General features: G+C 39.1%; 1 protein-coding gene across 1 annotated transcript in view; it reads left to right on the forward strand.

Moving 5' to 3' along the window:
* The window catches only part of ABCB7 (ATP binding cassette subfamily B member 7), a 50,995-nt gene extending 27,956 nt beyond the window's left edge, over nucleotides 1–23,039 (forward strand). The window contains exons 5-16 of the mRNA XM_083722178.1: nucleotides 3,143–3,275; nucleotides 3,676–3,944; nucleotides 5,075–5,163; nucleotides 5,252–5,339; nucleotides 6,290–6,464; nucleotides 7,355–7,512; nucleotides 8,227–8,390; nucleotides 8,527–8,656; nucleotides 10,294–10,465; nucleotides 17,072–17,175; nucleotides 18,426–18,533; nucleotides 21,312–23,039. Of these exons, the coding sequence (XP_083578304.1) occupies nucleotides 3,143–3,275; nucleotides 3,676–3,944; nucleotides 5,075–5,163; nucleotides 5,252–5,339; nucleotides 6,290–6,464; nucleotides 7,355–7,512; nucleotides 8,227–8,390; nucleotides 8,527–8,656; nucleotides 10,294–10,465; nucleotides 17,072–17,175; nucleotides 18,426–18,533; nucleotides 21,312–21,530 (1,809 nt within the window). The 3' untranslated portion in view covers nucleotides 21,531–23,039. The remainder of the gene's footprint in view (nucleotides 1–3,142; nucleotides 3,276–3,675; nucleotides 3,945–5,074; nucleotides 5,164–5,251; nucleotides 5,340–6,289; nucleotides 6,465–7,354; nucleotides 7,513–8,226; nucleotides 8,391–8,526; nucleotides 8,657–10,293; nucleotides 10,466–17,071; nucleotides 17,176–18,425; nucleotides 18,534–21,311) is intronic.
* Nucleotides 23,040–24,757: the final 1,718 nt, after the last annotated feature.

Consider the following 24,757-nt stretch of genomic DNA (forward strand, 5'->3'; position numbering starts at 1 on the left):
CAGGAGAGCTATATGCTGATGGAGGCTTCTGCTGGACACCTTTATAACGCATCATAGCTCTTAAGATATCACAAGTGTCAGAAAGACTCAATGCTTCACCTGCATGTGTGTACTCACTTCAGAGCAGTACCTAAGAAACAGTATTTGACATTTTAATAATGTAACAGCCATTACCATGCAACTGCTTACCCACAAGTAAGCAATGAGAAGAATGTGAGCCATTTTGCATTTTTATTCATGTGGTCCAGAAATGAAAGCACTCAGAGGGATAGTACCTCAGAGGGATAGTACCTCAGAGGGAAAGTACCTCAGAGGGATAGAGTTTAGGTTCATTTTTCATCTGTTATTTATCTAGATGTATAATTTATGTCATAATTTGTTTCTTTAGCTCTAAGATCTGCACTAAAAACTAACTACAGCATTCTGTATCTGTTTAGGGTCCAGTATAGGAGCATTAGGATTCATTCTAGAAAACTTGATAGTCTCCATATATAAGTATCAGCTGATGTCCAAAGAACATCATTGCTTTTGCTTGCTTGAGGAGGCCTTAATCTTTTATTTCTTGAATAACAACATGTTTTCTCCCAAACTGCTTTGGAAACGCAGGGGTGTTTCTAAAGCAATTTCTATTATGGTCTGGGCAGCAGTCAAGAATTGCTGTTTGAAGAAGAAATAGCATTTTAAAAAAATCTCACTGGGTACATTCAAGGACTTTTTGGCAAAGCATGGCTCGGAATTCTAGCCATGACTTATTTTAGTATCTAATTCAGCCTTCCCTAACCTGATGCTCTCTCTATGCTGGCTGGGGAGTTGTATTCCAAAACATCTGGAGGGCACCAGGTTGTGGAAGTCTGATCTAATCTTTCACTCTGAGGGTAAGAGATGGTGGAACTAGCAATTTTGTTTTGAACAGGACTGGTGGGGAGAAGATGATGAGAACACAAAACTGGTTGTGAATGAGATTTAATAACATGCTGCCTTGTTCTGATTCATGTTTTTACCCTCTGGGATTGAGAGAGACCATTTTTAAACTTCACTTAAATACTTAGGGCTATATTGGAGGGTGGAGAAATTCTCTTGCAAAGCCGTAGAGTGGTGCCAATTAATTTAATTGCAGGTTGAGATAGAGGTTTGAAGGAGGCTACAGCCTCTTAGCTTTAGAAATAGAACTTCAGCTATTCCAAGTGTAGCTCAAATCATACTGTGTAGCCTGCTTTTGAAAAGTAGAATGGCTGCAGAGGGACTTCAAGGGAATCTGCAGCAAATCAAGCCAATCTGCATTAGAATAAATTTCATTTCTACTGAATAGGCTCCCCTAGGAAAAGCTGTGTTATGTCCTCTAAATGATGGTCATCACAATGTAACACAGATGGAGTAGCATTGTGGTTATTAAAACTAAAAGGATGGATGAAAATTGAGTTTCCAGGCAAGTAACACCAAAGGGAGTTGGTCAACTTGTGTTTTTGTTTATCTGAAGGGCATATTTTGAAATTAACATTCCAGAGCAGTGTCTTTCCTTAAAGCTTTAAAATCTATTTAACACACCCTCAATTCTTTGGAGCTTTGTATCTGTGAAATTATTTTCCAGCCATAACAACCAGTTTTGTTTGTTCCCTATTGACTGTGATTTGCAGTCATGGAATCTCAAGTCTGTGAATTCTTCAGGGGTTTGCATAATTCTGATTTAGGTTAGTGCCTAAAGGCAGAGCTAGACTTCAGGCAGCAGTGGAGTGGGACACCTGATTCATGCCAAATGGTTGCAAAGCAGTGAAGCAGATGGGATGCCGTTTTCAGGGGTGAGGAGGAGTAGAAAGAAAAGAGGACAATAACCCTGTCTTTAGAAGCAGTGAGATCTACTAAGGAAGCTATGCTCCATGTTCCATTCTTTTCTGACGTTAGATTAATATTTACTATGTTTAGACCCTTTTCAATTATGGCTCCAGAACTTTGCAATGCCATTCTTCCGGCAGTCCATCTTGTCTTCCTCTTTTGCTGTTCGTTGAAAGCAAACCAACCTGGAATATAGGATTTGGTATTGAGCAAAATAAGTCATTGGTAAAAAAAACAGTTTATAAACTGTTGGTATTGATAAACCCACACAAATCATTCAAGCAAGTGGTGTATCCTTGTGCACAATATAATGACTGAGGAATAGGCGTCAAAATATAATAGAAGAGGAACTGTGATCTTAAGGAAGACCATTTTCTAGCCTTGTAGTAGTTGACTTTTGCAGTTCATAGTATTAATAGTTCAAGAAATAGTGTCAGCCATAGTCAAAATTCAGTCAGATGCAGCCATGTTCCTGCAACTGCAAGCAAGAATTTGGGTGCGAGTTAGGTAGAGAGGCATAGTAATTTTCATTCTTTTGCATGATGGAGCCAACAAATTGCTTGATTCAAATTTGGATAGAGCCACCATGGGTGATGTTTTTAATAAGCTGCAAGCATTTGTCAGCTTGTACCTTTAGCTGCAGCAGAAATAAGACATTGCTCATCACACTATGACATTACACAATAATGCACTAAGGTGTTCCGTATGCGCACTGTGACAGCTTTGCAGATAAAACTGCTCAGATAACTCAACTTTAGCCACATCTTCTATAATGAAAGCATCTAGATCCTCCTTGTGTGCAATTTTCTTGAATGAATCTCATTTATGTACTGCTGAGGTTGGGGACAGAAGTGCTTGGATTTCTGTCCAGCCTGCCCAATGTTATCCTGTCAAGATGGGCAATTGCATCGTACTCTATAAATATTTCCAGCTGAAATGCTCTGAACTGCCTCTGATAACTCTTCATAGCTTAATGGCCCTATAAATATATGCTGAGCCTTGCTGCTTTCTGTTTCCCAGTCTTGCCATCACTTTAATGAGCCCCCCAAATGAACTGAAGCACATTCTCAATGAACTGTTTAGTTGAGATGAAAACTGATTTTTATAACAAGCCAGTGGGAAGGTAGCTTTTCTGCATTGGGGTTGCAGATCTCTTATTGCAGTGCCCATACCCCTGAAATCTGTAGAGCTGTCCTTCTAAGTAGTTAATAGCAAAATACCATAATTGCAGCTAATTCAGGGGAAATATTTATACTTTATAAATAAACATTTTAGTACATCTTGCATAATTGCTATGTTTTGTGCTTTTTAGGCTATGAATATAGTCGTTCCCTTCATGTTTAAATATGCAGTAGACAACCTCAACCAGATGTCTGGAAATGTTCTGAACCTGAATGATGCACCAAATACTGTGGCAACCATGGCAACAGCTGTTCTGATTGGATGTAAGTGTGATGCTTTAATCTGTTGACAGGTGCTGACTTTCTTTGGGAAGGTTTTGGAACATTAACGAACGTGACCTTTTCATTGCTAACTCCGCTAAGCATCTGGAAGTTTCCCCCCCACTTCGTTCACTACCAGTTCCTGTAACTTGTTATTTATTTATTTATTTATTTAATACCAGTTCAATACTAAAACAATAGTTATAGCAGTAATCTACCATAATAGCAATTCATTCTTTGGGCTTGTTAAAGTCAGCAAATGAAGTGTGGATTTTAAAACGATTGAACTTTCGATCTAGTAAGTAACACTGGCAAATATGTGAAATAAAATGTTCCATCTATTAAGGACTTATTGAGGAGCAGCAATATATGCATCTTAATAGTTTTTGTTTTTTTAAACCAGATGGCATCTCACGAGCTGGGTCTGCTTTATTTAATGAGGCTAGAAATGCTGTATTTGGAAAAGTAGCCCAAAACTCAATCCGAAGGATAGCAAAGAATGTCTTCCTCCACCTGCACAACCTGGACTTGAGTTTCCACCTGAGCCGGCAGACTGGAGCATTATCAAAAGCGATTGACAGAGGAACAAGAGGCATCAGCTTTGTGCTCAGTGCCATAGTATTCAATTTGGGCCCCACCTTGTTCGAAGTGGCACTCGTTAGTGGAATTTTGGTATGTATTACTTACCAGAAGCAACAGTAATTGTCACTTTTATTGATGTACATACAGTGATGCTGTTATAGCAGCAACTTTGTTGATCATTTGAATGTGATAAGCACTAAATTGGCAAGTGTTGGGTATTGAGATAGTTAGGCATAATTTGGGGAAGACAGTCCTGTTGGCCAACTTGGAACCTCTGTCAGGACAAAGTTGGCCCACCTCCTGATGTGCAGTCTTGGTGTAGAGGACCAGGCCAAAGTTTCTCATGCAAAACAACTCTCCTTCAGATGGCCACACTTTTACACTAATAGCTCTAGAGGTTTTTCTGCTAAATATCAGACCTGGAACATAAAGACAGTAGATGAGAAAGTACACAGTGCATTCCCTAGAAATCAGATGTCATATTTCATTCACAGAATTGTAGAGTTAGAAGGGACCCTAAGGGTCATCTAGTCCACCCCCTGCAATGCAGGAATCTCAACTGGATCACACATGACAGGTGGCCATCCAGCCTCTGCTTCAAAACCTTCAAGGAAGGAAAGTCCATCCTCTCATTGGAGTCTGTTCTGACATGTTACTACAAAGCACATGCATCTGAAACAGTTTTTGCATTAAGTTCAGTTGACAGCTTAGGTGTGTCCCTTCACACATCCATATCATCGAAGCAAAGAATCTGAATAGAGCAGCTCATGCGCAAAGTGTATCTGTGTATATTGGAGTACATGCAGAAATGACCATAAGTTTGTACTATGCACATTTGTACCTTTCAACAGCCTCAAATGCAGTTCAGCACATTGTCTGCCCCAGCCTAATGCCTGGTGCTCTCCATATCTTTTGGCTTACTTCTCCCATCAACCCAAGCATCATATAGCTATGTCCACTGGAACTCTACAGGGAGCTGCGGTCCCAAACAGCTAGAGGGCACCAGAATGGGGAAGGCTGTTGTATTAAGGAGATAGATTACCCATATCACTATTTTTCTTTCAGTCATCCCACTGTGCTTCTGGTTTATCTTTACAGAATCATTTCCCTTTTATTTCATGGTACATCTTGTCAAAACAGATTTGTCTCTGTCGGCATTGTAACCAAAATGATAGAAAACCATTACTGACATTCTCCCTTCTTTCTCTTTCCTCGTTCAGTATTATAAATGTGGCGCACAGTTTGCACTAGTAACCTTGGGGACATTAGGAGCATACACAGTATTCACAATAGGAGTTACACAATGGAGGTAAGGCATTTTCCCTAACTGGTTAGGATTAGCTGGTTTATAGAGCTGTGGTGAGAACAAATCTATATGCAAACCTTTTGTCTTGCAGAACTAAATTTAGGATAGAAATGAATAAAGCAGATAATGATGCAGGTAACGCTGCAATTGACTCGCTGCTGAATTATGAAACTGTGAAGGTGAGCCATTAACGTTTTTAACTTTTCATATTGTTATTAAGTAGGATAGACTTTATTATCCATTTATGTATCTTGATTTTACTCAAAAGGAACTTGTATCTACTTCCTTCTATTAATAATGACTTGCAGAATTAACCCCAGCCTATGTAGTTCTCCAGAATTTTCATATATTTTGTCTTTGAGTATTCTCTCCATTTATGCTATTATCTTCAAACAAAATGACATTTTAGTGGAGAAATATAGTTTTATAAACCTGTTGGTTATCTGGGTTTGCTTACCATTTTTCACTTACATAAAAAAGATCCTCCTGTGTATTTAGCCTTGTCCCTCTTGATTTGCTTTTCAAGTCATTTCCAAAACATGGTATATGTGGTGTAGTTGTGAGAGGGTCAAATGTAGGACCAGGTTCAAATCTTCACTTGGCCATGAAGCTCACTGAGTAGCACTGGGCAGTTGCTGTCCCACAGCCTAATCTTGCCTCTTGGGATTGCTGTGGCAATAATATTATGGTAGGGTGGGGGAGGATCCCTTGAGGAGGAAAGGAGATAATATTGTGAATAGTATTAGAATAAATTTAAAATGTCATGGGTGCAAGGCAGTAGCAGCTGTGACTGAGTAGCTGTCGGCCATCAAGAACAGGAGACAGGCAGGCATGACATTTGATGCGTCCAGAGCTGGAAGGTCGGGTGCTGGGGCTAGGTTGCTGAAGCAACAGTAAACTGCTTTATAAAGTGTTTAGCTAGTTATGTACTAAAACGCCCTCCCTGAACCCTGTACCCCCTGCCAACGCTTTGGATTACAACTCCCATCAACTCCAGCAAGCCCAGCTGTATGGACAAAAGCAATCTCAAGAACACCAGATTGGGGAAGGCTATATTAAAGAATAATTTAAGAAGTACAATCCTAAGAATGCTGAGACTCCTTACAATGTTTCCCCCCTTACTTACTAGTATTTCAATAATGAAAAGTATGAAGCTCAGCGATATGATGGGTTTTTGAAGACCTATGAAAATGCCTCACTGAAGACTACCACTACCTTAGCTCTGCTGAACTTTGGACAAAATGCTATATTCAGCATTGGGCTAACAGCCATCATGGTACTAGCTAGCAAAGGAATTGTTGCAGGTACCCTGTTTGTGTCTAAAACTTGTGTCTTTTTTATGTTGCATGCATGCTTGGATTTTTTTAAAAAATGTATAAAGTCCTAAAGAGATGCATTAAATTCCTTAATTGCAAGCAAGTGAACTAAAAGACTGAATGACCTTTTAAATTTTGCTTTCCTTGCAAACAACATCTGTCTGTCTCTTGAGACAGTTCTTCAAATAGGTTTACTTTAAAGGACTATATTTTGGTTTTAGAGCAGCTTTATCACAATCAGACTGCAGAGATTCTTAAAATTCTGGAAAAGAATCAGTTCATTGGTTGTGGACATCTTGTGGCTAAATAACTCAGATAGCACCTAGCATTCAGTACCACAAAATAGTTTTTAAGAAGTATCCACTTCTTGGTCATGGGTGGAAATCAGCTGACATGTCCTAAGCAAAGACAATAAGTTAGGATTACATTTAACTTGTGCATTTAACTTAATTCAGTTTCAGTCATATGCTGTTGAAGGCAGACTACTTGAAATTGTGCATGTTAAATTCCAGCAGGGTGGAAAACTTAAAAGTGCCAGGTTCATTTGGGGTTACACCTGCTCTAGGAGGCTCTTACAATATCTTGCCTGACAATCTGAGTTCCTACAAGATCTCACACAAGCATCCCTGGGCTTCCAGAACTGATGTGATGTGCAGGCCTTGCCCTCCAAGCAAGGCAGAGAACTTAAAAACCATCTAGAAAGTAACTTGCACTCATACCTTAAAAGTAGAGGATTAATTAACTGGATAAATTATACCATGTTTTGAAGTTGCTGCAGCTTGTGTTGAAGAGCAGAACTAAATGACTAAAAAGTGTGGTAGATATTTGGCAAGCAAACATACTCTAAGCCCAATTTTTTCTTTTTCTTTTTAATTAAGGTAACCTAACAGTTGGCGATCTGGTAATGGTGAATGGACTGTTGTTCCAACTTTCTTTGCCCCTTAACTTTCTGGGAACGGTGTACAGAGAGACGAGGCAAGCGCTAATAGACATGAATGTCTTGTTCACACTGCTTAATATAGACTCAAAAATTAAAGTGAGTATTGTTCAGCAATAAAACTGTTAGCCCTTTATGCAAAGCTAAGCAAGGTCTGGTATGATTTCACATGGGATGGGGGACTACATGTTGAGATTCCTGCATTGCAGGGGTTGGACTAACTGACCCTCGGGGGTCCCTTCCAACTCTACAATTCTGTGATTCTACCCATAAAATGCTGCTTAAAACCTTTGCCAAGTATGTTAGAATGAATTCAGTCACCATGTGGAGTTATTTTTGCTTCGTCTGATAGCTATTTTTCTTCTGAAAAGGGAATGCTACATGTGAGGAACTTGTGTTTGTTCTTTTGGAAGAATGGTTAGTGGAGATGCTTTATTTGAACCTCTGTCTCTGAAAGAGCTCCCCCCCTTTTTTTAAAAAGCCAAAGCAGTGTGTTTGTCATTGTCATACTTTGTGTTCATGCCAGGCATTGAAGTATTATTTTATCACTTTAATTAATGATGCAGAATTTATTATGCAGAACGCTGCCTAGAAGCCAGACTATTACATCAGAAATTCTTGAGCTTTATAGAAAAAATGGGGGGTGGGTAGAAGAGACTCTTACCTGTGTGACTGAAATGGCTAGGTTCTCCCCCCCCCCCTTGGAGAAAACAGTGGCTGTAGCTTGCACTGAATTAGATCCATTGTTTAGCTTGCTAAACTCTTTGAAATACCTTCTGGGCAGTGTGTAAAGCAGCGCTTTTCTTTCAATAGGATAAAGAGCTGGCTCCACCCCTGCAGATCACTCCACAGACTGCTACCATCGCCTTTGATAACGTGCACTTTGAATACCTTGAGGGGCAGAAAGTCCTCAGTGGCGTGTCTTTTGAAGTCCCTGCAGGAAGAAAAGTGGCCATTGTAGGAGGCAGTGGGTCAGGGTGGGTAAACAGATGCGCAAAATTCTGCATCATTGATTTATTTATTTATTATTTTAAAATCATGATAAAGATACACCAAGCAAGTAACCCAAGTTCTAACTTTGTTTCTCTTTTTTGTTTTTGTTTTTGTTTAAAGGAAAAGCACAATAGTAAGATTATTGTTTCGCTTCTTTGAACCTCAGAAGGGGGAGATTTACATTTCTGGCCAGAACATACGAAACATCAGTTTGGACAGCCTGAGAAAATCCATAGGAGTTGTACCTCAGGTATTGTACTACTTCTCCTTTGGAACCCATAATTCCCTGCAAACATCTGATGCTGTAGCCACAGCTACTGCAGTGTTGATTTGAAAACAGGAGCAATGAAGCAGCTCAGGGTGACAGTCCAGGGCACAAAGGAAGAACAACCATAAAGAGTTTCACTGAACATGGGCAAGAATTACAGTTTTCTCAGTCTTTATTTAGATTTACAAACTGCTCTTCAAACACATTTTCAGGCTGTCATACCATAAAATATTGCAACATAATGAAATAGCCAGTAGACTGAAAATAAGCTGTAACAGCTACTCTGTAAAAGCGGCATCCAAATAGCAAATCTGCAAGAGTTAAAGCAAAATAAAAAGGTCTTTATTTAGCAGAGTGGTCTTTCAGCAAGCCTCTGTGGGGAGAGAATTCCAAAGCCAGGAAACCACCTAGTAGCCACCTCAGATGATGGAGGAAGCCAAAGGGCCTCTGATGAATAGAGAAATACATGCAGGACCATGTGGAGACATAAGATCTTCCAGGTATTGCTGGTTACTACTTTTAAAAAAACATATTACGTATAGTTATTATAAAAACACTAAAAATACCAGTGACGTGGAAAATAAGAATATTTGGTAGACAGAAAATAGAAATTGTGTCCAGATCTTGTCTTCACTTTTCTAGTATGTTTTGTCCATTTCAAGAAACTTAAATGACGCTTTTGAGTGAGTTCCACGAACTTTTATTGCTTTTTATTCCACCACTCCACACAATGCTGCCCAAGGCAAATAAGATAAAGTACAAAATAAATAATTCTATAAATTACATAATAGTATATAGAAGAGCAAGCAAGAAAGCAGGGTTATAAAACACATCAAAAAGAAGCAGCAGGAGATAAAAGGGCTTTAATCACCATCATAGATGAGGCCTAAATGGACTTCTCCAAAAAAGGGAGTTGCAGAGCCTGTCAATAAAGGCCTCCTTGGAAATCCCTCTGTTCTCTGTGGTTATGTAGTTAACAAAATCTTGGTCTCTTCACTGGCAGACTCACGTCTTCTTTTAAGACATGCTTGCTAGTTTCTTGCTTATGTTTTTCAGGTATCAACCTAGATCAAGTTTATTTGACATTGCTGTTTTTAGTTTGTATTTTTGCCCTTATGCATCTTACCATCCATTTGTTAATGTGATCTCATTTCTTTGTGTTTTTGTATCATACACTGTTGGTTATCTTACCTGCTTTCATTTAAGCAGCATAAAGGTAGAATTCAAATATTTTAAATAAAGTGAAAAAATGCCAAATTTTCATGGTTTGGGAAGCTCTGATAATTTAGTAGTATCAGAATGTGAATGAAGCTATTTCAGCTAACCCCATGAGCTTTCGGTGCTGCATCTTAAATTACATAATCATTCTGATTTCTGCCAAAACAACAGAAATTATCTATTCATTCTTGTCTCTCACACACCCCTTTTGCTTTCTTGGAGGAGAATTATCCTTGCAGCATCTTTAACCCCTCATTAAAATGTCACTGGAAATGCTGTTGCCTGAAGGGGCTTAGTGAAAGGTTCCAGACAATTCACTATTGGCATTTCAGAAAACCCTCTGACTTGTCAATTGGCATTTCATGTTTTGAGAGGTATTGTTCTGCTTGCATGTGTCCTAGGATTCTGTTCTCTTCCATAACACCATATTCTACAACCTCTTGTATGGCAATATGAATGCCTCTGCAGAAGAAGTCTATGCTGTTGCAAAACTGGCAGGAATCCATAATGCTATTCTCAGAATGCCCAATGGGTACAGCACACAAGTGGGAGAGCGAGGTCTGAAGCTGTCAGGTAGGTTGACAAATGTGCAATGTTTCTCTATGTTTCCAGCCTCAGGCTTATTGCACAGTATGTAGCTCACCCCAGCTTTTGGTAAGGTGACTTGCTTTGCAGTAAGGTAAATGCCGAGTTTATTATTAAATGGTAGTCCAGCTGCCTTGAAATTCCAGCACTGACCATGAAGTCAATTAGAAGCCTGTGGTATGGAGAGCAGAGAGCTACCATTATTCTTCATTCCTCCCCACTCCCAAAATGTAATGTGGCCAATAATGCAGCTGTGTTCAACAAAATATTTAACTAGAATTTAGATGATTCATGGCTGCTCTGTGGAATGAAAGATCTATGCTTTTTAGTCTTAGGCAAGTATAAAGATACCGTTCTTCGTAGTGCATCTGATCTGAGTAAAAATGATTCGCTGTAAATGTGCAAATTCTCTATAATAAATACTAGCCTCTGTTAGGAGGTCATGTTGAAAATGAAGTAATTTAAAGACTGGAATTATTTTATGGTCCTAGTAATGTGCTGTTTGGCTGTGTGTAAATGTGAGGATTTAATGTCAGAATTGGGCTTAAGGGGGATGACGATAAATGGTGCTGGGTTGGGAGCCCATTACCCCTATCCTCTGCCCCTTAGCACTGCCCTTTTAGCTTTTTTGTGAATTTCTTGGATATCAGACATGTTGGTTTCATGTTAAAGAAAAAAGTGACTATTTGTCTTGTGGGATAATATCTCTAGGATTCTTTGGCGTTAAACCCTAAATACATTCTTAAGGAGGGGAGCATTCTGTTGTAAGTAGATATTATGCAATACTGGTAGATTTCCTTTTATTTGCTTCACTCTGCTTGGTTGAGTTGTTTTTTTTCTTCCATAGATTGGTAGGCAGAAGGAGGCTAGAGTGCTTGGTTTTTATTACATATTGGGGGGGGGGGGGATTTACGACTACATGGCTCTAAAGTGTTTGAGATAGATGAAGCTGAAATGAAGTACATTGATCTTTGTACAGTGTGAAATAACATCTATCCCATGTCAACAATGTAAATTTTTTTAAAGAAATAGTTTTTAATACTGCACAATACAGTGTTTTAATATCAGTGTTGTGTTTTAATTGCAGTAGTAGTAATAATAGTAATAATAGCCCTGTTCAGATGCTGAGCCCTATGTAATGGAAACTGTAGGGTGCCTGAGGCTTCTAAGAAACAGATTCCATCTTCCACAGCATAGTAGTGGCCGCAGGAGGTTTGCTTCCCTAACTGGAGAAAGCTAATGCTGCATATTTCATATAATTAATATGCAGCATTCCTACAGTGGTCCTGGTGTACATCCTTTCAACATAAAAAGAACAGGGACTTCATTAAAACTCAAGAATTGAATAAGCTAAAAGGAAACTGGCTCTTTTTAAATCCACTTGTTTTTAAAATATCTCCAAGTATTCGCTTGCTTAAGTCATGAATCTGTTTGTAGTACAGTGGTACCTCTGGTTACAAACTTAATTCATCCTTAATTCATGACTGGGGGCTGCTGCTGACACCACATAACACCACTCTTGAAAGACCTACATTGGCTCCCAGTACGTTTCCGAGAACAATTCAAAGTGTTGGTGTTGACCTTTAAAGCCCTAAACGGCCTCGGCCCAGTATACCTGAAGAAGCATCTCCACGCCCATCGTTCTGCCCGGACACTGAGGTCCAGCACCGAGGGCCTTCTGGCAGTTCCCTCACTGTGAGAAGCAAAGCTACAGGGAACCAGGCAGAGGGCCTTCTTGGTAGTGGCACCCTCCCAGTGGAACACCCTCCCTTCAAATGTCAAAGAACTAAACAACTACCTGACATTTAGAAGACATCTGAAGGCAGCCCTGTTCAGGGAAGTTTTTTATATGTGACATTTTAACGTATTTTTAATCTTTGTTGGAAGCCGCCCAACCAGATGGGAAAACCCAACCAGATGGCTGAGGTACAAATAATAAATTATTATTATTATTATTATTATTATTATTATTATTATTATTATTATTATTATTCCGGAGGTCTGTTCTTAACCTGAAACCATTCTTAACCTGAGGTACCACTTTAGCTAATGGGGCTTCCCGCTGCCGCCACCACCGCACAATTTCTGTTCTCATCCTGAAGCAAAGTTCTTAGCTCGAGGTACTACTTCCAGGTTAGCAGAATTTGTAACCCGAAGTGTTTGTAATTCAAACTGTTTGTAACCCAAGGTACCACTGTAGTTACTTCCTCCTACATGTACCCAGCACTTTTTATATAATCACGTAACTGGAAGAATGATCCAAACTGCTTCCACACCTGCAAAACACTGGATGACTTGAGTAAACAAAGGTGGAAACAGCAGAGAAAGAAAAAGAAAAAATCTCTGGACCCAGGGATATCTCCTTTAGTGTTGAGTAGTGTGAGGCCTCAACTGGAATTCAGCAGATCAGGCATTGATTTCTGATCAGAAAAGGATTCTAACATTTCTGGTCCTGAGACTTAAGTGATCCCAAAGAACCAAACTTGTGCCACCGCATGCTCTGTAGTTTCGAGGTCTACCTCACTCCTTCAATATGAGCAGCTCATTATGCAGCTCATAATTTTAATGATAGAGGAAAACCACTGTGCGCTCCCCCCCCCCCCCAGTAGTTAAGTTCTCCCTCCTGCTTACTGGCCATTTGCTCCCTCTGCTTACAGGTACAAGCTGAGGAAGGCTGGGCCTTGTCAGCATTGGCACCCAAGTGCCTGCCAGTTAGCTTCTCTAATGTCTTAATTTCACAGGTTGGGTTCTAATAGGTCACTTATGACAACAAGAGAGGCCATCAATATGGCAAAAAAGATACACTAAGAACATGTCAGTGACTTTCTAAATGTATGATGCCAGTCTCCTCTGGGAATCAGTTAACTTATATTTGTGACTTCCTTAATGTTGAAGTAGTTTCTTTCCCAAATAGGTTTTATCTTACACAATATCAAACTCAGTAAATAAGGATTTCATTTGTAATATATCAGTGGTTCAGTCCTAATTTCTTCTCTTTACAAAATAGATTTTATCTTGAATAATTGCAAACATAGTAATAAAAAGTCCACTTGTGATATACCAGTGGTTCAGTGCTCAGATGTTGTTCCAGTAATCCAACATTTCGTTGCTAAAGAGCTTAGTCATTGATCTGTCAAAATCAATTGTAACAGAATTGCACTGAATTAACAAGTAGAATTTGTTGTTTAATCGTGTCCGACTCTTCGTGACCCCATGGACCGCAGCACTCCTGTCTTCCACTGCCTCCTGCAGTTTGGTCAAACTCATGTTAGTAGCTTCAAAAACACTGTCTAACTATCTCGTCCTCTGTCATCCCCTTCTCCTTGTGCCCTCCATCTTTCCCAACATCAGGGTCTTTTCCAGGGAGTCTTCTCTTCTCATGAGGTGGCCAAAGTATTGGAGCCTCAGCTTCAGGATCTGTCCTTCCAGTGAGCACTCAGGGCTGATTTCCTAAAGAATAGATAGGTTTGATCTTCTTGCAGTCCATGGGACTCTCAAGAGTCTCCTCTAGCATCATAATTAAAAAGCATCAATTCTTCAGTGATCAGCCTTCTTTATGGTCCAGCTCTCACTTCCATACATCACTCCTGGGAAAACCATAGCTTTAACTATACTGACCTTTGTCGGCAGGTGATACATTTTTGTGGTATTTTGCTTTTGAGTACAAGAATGTCCCGTCTGTCACATGCATCTACTTTCACTTGGGCTTTATGAATAATATGCTGGGGATATCCTCTATTTGCCAGGGCAATCTCTAGCTCACCTGCCGCTCGTTGTACACGTCCAAAGTAGGGGAGTTCCTTTTTCTCTGCAAAAATTGGCCCAAAGGTAGGTTACGTTTCAGATTGTATGGATGATACAATTTAAAATGTAACGAAGTGTTATGGTCAAAACACTAATGAGGGGAATAGTTGATTCATCCAAGATAAAAAGTCAGGAAATCTATTGGCATTTTTAAAAATCAAAAAGATATCAATGAACCTTTGATAGAAAGCCAGATCTGAAGCAAAAGGATTATTAGGACTGTACACAAAGCAATGCTCAAAATCAGCCATAAATAAATTGGCTATGGAAGGAGCCATGGGACTACCCATGGCAATACCCTTCACTTGAAGACAGAAGGGAGCTCTATATATAAAGAAATTGTTCTCTAAAGCTATGTCTAATAAGTCCATAAGAAAATGTTTTGGAGGATTGAAAAGGCATATTGTTCTAGAGAGTCATACACAGGCGCAGGCTTCCTCATGAGATATATAAAGATTTAAAATCCAGAGTCACGAGGAGAGAATCAGAAGGAATTACCACTGATTCAAATTGTTGAACAAATCCATGGAGTCCCTAATGTATGACGGAATCTTAGGTATGCGTGGTGACAGAAAATAATTTACAAATTTAGCCAAAAGTTCCAGAATGGAATTACTACCAGAGACAATAGGTCTTCCAAATGGGGGAAATCCCGCCTTTTGAATCTTAGGTAAAATGTAGAAACAAGGTATTCTAGGAGATTAGTTAATCAAATAGCCACCTTCTGTAGATATAATGTAATTTAAAGCCAAACCATCCTGAACAACCTGTTTAATAGGTCTGGTGAACCTGTTAGTAGAGTCACATACAATGGGGATGTAATATGTGGTATCAGAAAGTTGTCGCTATATTTCAAAATCAAAGTCTGTGGTATTTAAATATGAAAGTAAAACTTTCTTCATTTACTACTTATTTAATAATCTAGAATCTATCCCTTCATTTCATTATTGTTAGGTTTAAACCTTTAAACAGTATGCTTAAATCCTGATTTATTTGAAAATATAAACCTGTGAAATTATTTTGGGCAGAACACAGCCAATAATGACTGCAGTCTTTTGTGTAGTTTTACATGCTAGGCACAAATTTTATAGGAGTTGCACATTCAGAACGTTGTAGGATTTCAGTCATGAGGATTTGAAGGTGGAGTAAGGATGAATTTAATTGTGATCTGAAGCATAGAAACTGCAGTTATAAATAAACAGTTTGCAATATGATATGGGGAGAGCAATAAGCAGCAACTGCATTTCTAGGAAAACAGATGTTTAAGGGCTGCATTTCATGTTATACCATTGCTGCACAGAAAAACACCCTTGTTTTATTAAAAAACCCAATTTGTAACCATTTGAAATGAGTTACGCAGAAGCCTAGTTACACAGAAATCGAGTTACCATTAGCCACAGTTAGCCTTGATAACATAATACTGCACCATCTGGGGTACAGGGCAGAAATGAAATCCACACACCTCCTGCACACTTTTTAGGCAAACACCATGTTTGAATCAGACTACCAGAGTGTCATGAGATTGTCAAATGAGAAACATTTGCACAATATTCTCAGATGTATGTGCTGGGAATCCAATCTGTTAGCAGTGCATGTATATGCAGCAAAAAGTATGCGTGCCTTTTCATATGGTCAATACAATTTCTTATGCACACTAACTTTCCATGGAGGCATTTGGTCACATTTGAATTGACCCTTGGACACAAGAGTTCTATGAACCCATGCTGAGCTCCCCATAGTGTCTGTCTGGTCCGTTACATGTTAAAGAAATCCTTCTCACATTTTAATTTTTTGTCATGAGAGTGACATAGAATGTGAAACGGACATGGGAGGAGACTAAGGGAAATAGGCCATTATGCATTATGCAGTCGTGGCATACTCTTTCAAATACAGGCAGTAAAAAATACAACACACTTCAGACTAGGTTGTTATGAAGGGGGAGAAAAGCAGAATTTTCATCTTGGGTGAATAGTTCAATTTCTGTTTATTGCTCAGCTTCAGCATAGCCACTTAAGGCTCAAAGTGAAATGAGATTATTATCCTCCTAAAGTGGTTTGCTAAAACAAGTCAGTGTTAGTTAGGAGGTCATATCACCAAGAATATGAAAGAATTAAATGGAAGCCTTGTCAAATCTTTGAAATGCAGCAGAGGAAGGCAGATGCATATATAGCCATTAATTACTTGCAGTGTCCCTAAAGCCCCAAATGGGTGTATTTATTAAAATAAAAAATAGCACAACTTGTATCCAAAGTGGCATGGAAAAGTTGGCCTAATGGTAACCTTAGTGAATTGGGAGAAAATTGCACCCTGGATACACCTGGTTCCTCTATGGCCAGTGTTTATGCTCTCAGCTATAACTGGCAACGTGTGTTGTGCAGGAATAGACTCTGAGATAGGTGCTTTTTTGCTAATATGTGCTCCTCTAAAAGGCACAATTTCCGCATCACCTACAGTTGTCAGTCATGCTGGATGAGCCCACCTGATACTCAGAAAACCCTGTTTGAATGCAGCCCTAAATAGTAGCTTAGCTATGGAATGACAGTTGATTGTACGTTTTGACTTTTCTAGAAGAATTTCTCATTCATTCTGATAAGACTTGCTGTTCCAATGCTGCATTTGTTTTGTTCGTTGTTTGATTACACTTAAACTATAGTTCATCTGAGTTGCTTGGAGTCTTTGAGAGCTTTGAAGGAGCAAAGGACATTTCACTGGGTGGGTGAAGAAAATGTCCTGGTGTTGGGTTATTCAAGGGTAAAAATAACCCTCAGTGGGTTTGTTTAATCTTTTCAGGTGGAGAAAAGCAGAGAATCGCTATAGCCAGAGCAATCTTGAAGAATCCTCCCATTATCCTTTATGATGAAGCCACTTCATCTTTAGATTCAATTACAGAAGAGGTAAATTAAGCTACAGAACACAGTACTTTTCCTGCTTCATCCTTATACAATCCTGCTTTGCCACTCTACCAAATTCAGAAAGGCCAGAAGTTGGGTGTAACCCTTCTTGAGCTGGATGCAGAAATAGTTGGGACCTGTTCTAAACAGGTTCCAGCATAATCTCTTGTATTCTGTGAAGTACCTGGGATCACCGGTCCTGCTTAGTGTGATATGAAGGGGAAACAGATAGTTGCTACTTAACATTCGTAAAAATAGTTCCTGTAAATTATTGTTGCAAAAGCTTTTCATGGAGCATCCTAACTGAAATACAGGTTGGGTGCACATAGACCTCTGGCCTGGTATCACTTTATATTCACAAGTAGAGCTGTAAAACATCAAGATGTTGTGACACACAAGTCAGGACATTACTGTAGCAACTGCATCAGACTTCCATAACTGTTAAATACAGAAATCTCAGCACCAACAATAATTTTCTAAACCAATCATCCTGTCTGTAGCAAATACGAAGTTGTTGGTCGCTAAGTGTCTCTGTTCACTTTAGATTACTTGAAGTAAATAACCTGTTGACCTCCACTCATAACGTTGCCAGCCTGCTGGCAGTCAGTTGAGGCACATGGTCCCTTCTAGTGTGTAGTAAGTTAAAATATATACCTTTCAAGAGTAACCTCATTGGATTCTATTCACAGATTCAAATGTGAATTTCTAGTGAATGTTCTACTTCTTGCCTTTTCATTTTGATATAATTATTGTGAGGTTGTCAAACGAAGCTGAATATTTACACAACACAGCTGCATTTTAAAAGCATCATGTTAAAAAATCACGTCTTTCCCCACCAATGTGTGCACCAAGCAATCAGCAAAGTAGCAAAATGTATGTCTTGTGCTGCCCAGGTTCATTTTTAAAGGAACTGCTTTTCTAAAGGAAGCAAAAATAAACCACTCCCTGTGCACACACATTACCCTTATTTAGAAACTAGATTTAGAAGCCCAGCAAAGCCCCTGTTGGGGTATCTAGAATGGTAAAGCTTTTGTAATATCTGTATTGGAAGTTTTCAAAGTAGCTAGCCCTTGAATCCTTGCACTTTCGTTTCTCAAACTGGCCACCTTTTTCTTATGTAGTAACTTTGAAATTGCTGGTGACCCTTCTTAACAAGTGATTAAATTATTTTCATTTGATATCTTTCTTAAGATGGTCCCTCTGCCCTGAAAGGCATAAAATGTTCAATGCTTCACATATCTTTAATCTTACAGAACATCTTGAGTGCCATGAGGGATGTGGTGAAACACAGAACATCCGTTTTTATTGCACACAGATTGTCTACAGTGGTTGATGCAGATGAAATCATTGTCCTGGATCAGGTGAGACTCTCTGAAGTTATGCAATCTTTCTTAAATTCCAGCCATGCTAAAGAATATAGCCCAGCTTTCTTTAAGGTCATTTCACTAGAAACACGCTCTTCATCAGTTATAAATACCTGAAAGTGTGTGTGCATTTTCACATACACTCAAGGACATAGGAGCAAACTGGTAATATTGCCTACTTAGTTTCACTGGGTGACTTGGTGGTGGTGGAAGAAGCATTGTGTGTTTCATAAACCCTGGTGCATTTGTTCTGTTCCTACTCTGCTGCATTTCTAATGTGCATCTACACAAAAGCATACTAGGAATGTGACTACTTTTCAAAAGCATGCAATTGTTTTGCCATTCAATAGAAATTTGACAATAAGATCATATCCCCATGGACATTTCTTTTGCAGCAAGATACTCTTCACAAAATGAGAAATTTAATACACCATACCCTGTTGCAATTGGATCATCTCTAGTATTTTATTTTATTTTTTGCTTTAAATAAATTGTAACCCACATTTCCACAAAACTCCCCAAGGCAACTTGCATCATATTTGCTAACAGCAAACTCCACTGTCCAAATGCCAGTTCCGTGCACAAGGGGGGAGGTATCATCAGACTCAAGGGGAACACTGAGGTTTGCAGAAGTAACAAAAATAGATTCAGAAAGAAAACTGAGGTGGGTGAGGGAAAACAGCCCAATGAGGATCAAACATGCTCAGCAGTCACAAATGTTGACTGTTGGAGTCGGGAGACATGATAGACAGAAAATCAGGTTTAGGAGAGGGAAATGGTGTATCCCTGAAAAGCCTTTGGGTGGGGGACCCCAAAAGGAGTACTCAATATATAATCATTCTGCTTTGGGTCCCACACCCACTTATTTTTTAAAAAACCACAATGTAAATTCAATAAAATAAGGACCAAATGACTTAACTTAAAAAAAAAAGCAGTGGGGGAAAGTAACAAGATAAAAATGTTTTTTAAGTGGCTCTTACAGTTTCTAGTTCAACAATGAATTCTTCATTGTTGCTTATTTAAAACTTCCGTGTTGTTCCTCTTATTAAATATACGAGTTACACAGAAGAATTTAGAGCAGACAACTTCTAAATTCTTCATTTCAAATTTCCAAATGAGCTTTTGTTGCTCGTTTTAGGATTACTATCTGGCAGGATAGGCCTGTTTGAATAATACTGTATGTACTGCAAAAGAGTTATGCTAGTCTGCTGTCTCTGCCTGGGACCCAAATATGGGGCGTCTGTGTGCAGGAAATAAAGTGGAACAGTGTTTGTTCCTTCACTGGTAGGAATGGCTGCAAGGGAAACCACTTGAAAACCTTAAGCTGCTCATACACAGTTCTCTCCCATGTGCATGTTCATGTGCCCTCTTTTTTTCTTTTTCTTTTTTTGATCCCAACAGATTCTGTTTTAGTGGAGTACTTTCATTTCTGTGATTTTCCTTGATGAGACGATTAGTAATAGCAGCCCAGTTTCTTTTAAAGTGCCTTGCACCACTGCTGCTACCAATCTTTTACAACAGAGTGCTGGTTGTGAGACAGCCATCTTTTCCCACTGCCTCTCTTGTATTTCTGACCCCAGTTTTTGTAGCACCAATTTTTTAAAAAGAATCTACGGAGATGGATCCTGCAAATTTCAGGCTGGTTAGCTTAATGTTTGTCCTGGGAAAACTGGTGGAAATTGTGGTTAAAAATAAAATAACCAAGCATATAGAAGAACAAGTTGTAATGAAGCAGAGCCAGCGTGGCTTCTGCAAGGGCAAGTCCTGTCTCATGAACCTGTCAGATACTTTGAGAGTGCCAACAAGCATATAGATAAAGATGATCTGGTTGACAACAATGTACCCGGACTTTCAAAAAGCTTTCAGCAAAGTACATCATCAAAGACTCCTGAGTAAGCTTAACTGCCAAGGAATAAGAGGAGAGGTCCTCTTGTGGTTCAGAAATTGGTTAAGTTGCAGGAAGCAAAGAGTATGTATAAATGGAAAGTTCTTCAAATGGAGAGGTGTAGAAAGTGGAATCCTCCAAGGATTAATATTGCAACCTGTGCTTTTTAACTGGTTTATAAACAATCTAGAGTTAAGAGTGAGAGTGAAGTGGCCATGTTTGCTGATATTAAATTGTCTAGGATTGTTAAAACCTAAAGAGATTGTGAAGAGCTCCCAAAGGACTTTTGCAGTTCAATGTAAACGAGTGTAAAGTGATGCATGTCAGGGCCCAAGCATCTAAATTTCACACGGGGCCTGAACTCGCAGTGACTGGCTAGAAATGAGACCTTGGGGTCATAGCAGTTAGCTTGATAAATATGTTGACCCAAGGTGCGGCAGCTGTGGGAAAGGCAAATTCCATGCTAGCGATCATTAGGAAATGAAGAATAAGCTGTCTATAGCACAACTCCTTTATATAAATCTATGGTGCAACTGCTTCTAGAATACTGTGTGCAGTGCTGGTTACCTCACTTCAAAAAGGATATTGTCAAGTTCATAAAGGTTCAAAGAGGAGCAAACAAAATGATCAGGGGGGTGGAAAAACTGCTATGAGGAAAAGTTGCAGTATTTAGAACTTTTGGTTTATAGACAAGACAAGTAAGAGGCGACATTATAGATGAGCTAAGATGTAAGAAGGGCATGGAAGAAAGGAGAAAACACTGAGTATACACAAGTAGCCAAGAGTGCTCTTTCCTTATTCAAAATCAGGGTGGCTATATGTGCACTGTTTGTTCCTTCCTGCTCGAGTCTGTTTTGATCACTGCCTTCATGTTTTTTTTTAAAAAACAGGGTAAAGTTGCAGAGCGTGGCAGGCATATAGATCTCCTTACCAGTCCCAGCAGCCTCTACTATGAAATGTGGCACACGCAGAGCAGCAGGATGCTGAACAGAAATACTAACGAGAGGTGGGAGGAGAAAACCAATCACCTGTCCAAAGACGAGGAAAGGAAAAAGCTGCAAGAAGAGATCATCAACAGTGTGAAAGGCTGTGGGAATTGTTCTTGCTGAGTGTGAGCTCAATTCCTGTCCCCTTCTTCATCCCAACCCTGGTTTAAGGGTGGCACAAATTCACACTGAAGCTGTTTTCTGCATTCAACAGAAGAAACAGTTCAGAGATTTTGTTGTCCATGTTAAAAAATAAAGAAAAGGCTTTTTCCCGTGGAACACAAGTTCTTTAACCAAAGGATGGTTTTACATCTGCCTCCCCTTACCTCAGTTATTAATGAAGTCATAGGAATCAAGTCAAAACTGCTTCAGAACATCTGATTGATAACATGTTTTTGGTGAAAGACATGTATACACTTTTTCAGCAATTGTTTGTAAAGTGCTGTAAATCCCTTTGCTCTGGCCAGAATATAATAATCTGACCTGCCTTGTGAAATGTTTGCATTATATTGCTCTTCACCACTGATGGTGGATTAGAAATCTTTTTATATATCGGTTTTAACAAAAGCCAGTTAACTCAAATGTCTCTGTTAGTGAAGAAAATGATTTTTTTTAACATTCTTTAATGATCGTTGGGTTTGTTAGAATTTGTATCCTTTTGTAAAGAATAATGGATTTCAAGCCTGTGGCAGCAAATTCAAAACAGAAAGATTTCTGCTTAGTCCCTTAACTCATTCCCTTTCTTATAGCACAAGGGAAAAATACATATTTCTGGAGGGACTAAGATCCCAGAATTATGAACGGAATGGCTCTTTTTAAATGATCAGTGTACCTTGCAAGGTAAAATAATGAAGGTTAGTTATCTCCATTCTCAGCTACTCCTGGAAGTGCAGAATAATAATTTTTATAATTTTTTAAAATACAGTGTTATCAAACAGGATCTGATGTCAGCACACATAGTCCATATACAACTATAGACCACTGTCAAACAAAACAAACATAAAATAAAACCAAAATAAATAAACTACATGTATATGATTGCACAGAAGGCAGCAACTGGAACTATTTATAGTATAGACACAGTGGAAATTAATTGAAGTATTCAAATGCCCTGAGACACTGTATCAGCTTTATTCATTTGTAGGCCCGGTGGGGTCCTTGGCTATGTACTTCCTTTTTCTTTAGTCCTTGAGGACTCTTGGCTTCTTCATTAGTTTACCAGTTAGTTTACACAGTAGTTTACCAAGTAGTAAGATTGACCCTATCTACATTTTTCCAAAAATCTATGATGGTCATTCTTTAGCCTATTTAGTGTCTGGGTTCATATTTGAGCAAAATTCTATGAATATTTAAGTTACACCTTTTGAATAGTGTGAAGAAAAGAATTAAACTTTCAGGAAATGATTTTGTTATATTCCAATGAAAATTCAATACAAATATTGTCTGTTATTGTTTTACCAATAAGTCAGTTTTCTGTTGAGCGGTGCAGCATGTCTTCAAATCTGTGGGCGCCGTTAGGAGTCACTATCATTTGGGCCCAAGTAGGTTGTTAAGTGTTGATGAAGAAAATGTATTTATGTAATAAATGGGTGTATGACATGACTTTGATTAAAAATATACCATTCTCATAAACAGTGACTCTTCTAAACTTTTCACATATTACCGTAGGTTGATGACATTTAGTCCAGATAGACTTACCTGTTACTGTTGAGTTCTAGTTCTGTGGCATTTTCTTTGTTCCTATTGCAGGTTTTTCTCCTTAAGGAAGCATCTGGTGGAGAGTTATAAATAAAGAAACGTGTTAGCTCTTGAGTATTCTGTATACTTTGGGCTTAAGTACAGTTTAAAAACAGTAAATGTGTTCTCATTCATTACCTTTACCCTGAAGAACTATGTTACTTTGTTAATATCCTCAGTTTTGTTGAAAAATAGTAGTTTTGCATTATGGATGGTCTTTACATTTTGGCTTTTGTTATTTGCTACAAAGCTGGCATTGATATTTTTTTTACACTCATTTACAACATATTGAAAACTTATATTGGATCTGGTAGGATTCTATCTGAGCTCAAATGCCATTTCTATATATAGGTTATGCAAGGCAATCTTGGTTTTGCCTTTTGAGGCAACTGGATGTTGTAATGTAACACCAAATCTTGCCACGTAAAACACTGAAGCTGTTTAGTAGTCATGGACAACAGCTGTAAACATTATAGAATCTCTTGGCTCTATAAACATCTCTGCATGTTCTAATGATGCAAAGATGGGGTCATTTTGCCATAGCTCAACCAGATAACAAAATAAAAGCATGTAACATCAAAGTGGGGCAGGCTAGATAGTGGTAATACCTGCAGGATCTTCCATTTCATTGCTTGCCTCTTGCCTGCAATCTGAAATATGGAGTACCTGATGAGCCCAAAACCAATACCTGTTTTTCACCCAGGTATAGTCCTAGTTATTAACTGGTGTATGATTTGTCCCCCTGTATGCCTTTGTAGAGGGGGTTAGTTACAGCTTAAAATTGTTGGCTTCTTCTAACAGCTTAGACATAATTCCTAAATAGTTGCAATTAATGGACAAACTCCTTAAACACAGAATGCTGTGAAATAGCCAGGGGGGAAATACTGTTAGCCAGCACATTGACTGTTGATAGGCAGACCTCTCTCGAGATTCTTTTGGCTTTTATTCCTGACTGCATTTTTATTCCTAATGACATCATTAAAACAACAACAACAACATTAAAATTATATCCAGTCTTTATTTTAGTTGCAACTTGTACAGTAGAGATAGTAGTGCCCCCCCAAAGCACCCATAGTAAAATAGTTGTACAACTATTGTACAACATTCATCAGGAAGTTAAAGGTAAAGGTAAAGGTACCCCTGCCCGTACGGGCCAGTCTTGACAGACTCTGGGGTTGTGCGCCCATCTCACTTAAGAGGCCAGGGGCCAGCGCTGTCCGGAGACACTTCCGGGTCACGTGGCCAGCGTGACAAAGCTGCATCTGGCGAGCCAGAGCTGCACACGGAAACGCCGTTTACCTTCCCGCTGGTAAGCGGTCCCTATTTATCTACTTGCACCCGGAGGTGCTTTCGAACTGCTAGGTTGGCAGGCGCTGGGACCGAGCAGCGGGAGCGCACCCCGCCGCAGGGATTCGAACCGCCGACCTTTCGATCGGCAAGTCCTAGGCGCTGAGGCTTTAACCCACAGCGCCACCTGCGTCCCCTCATCAGGAAGTTACTTTATCATAATTCATTTATTGTGTGTGTAGATAATTATTACTAGAATAAATTATTTCTGAATACAAATGGGTGTCCTGTTAACATGGCTTATTATAGTAGCCAGCTTCAACAAC

This window comes from Podarcis gaigeae, assembly GCF_964106915.1.
Source record: "Podarcis gaigeae genome assembly, chromosome: Z".
Taxonomy (NCBI): Eukaryota; Metazoa; Chordata; class Lepidosauria; order Squamata; family Lacertidae; genus Podarcis; species Podarcis gaigeae.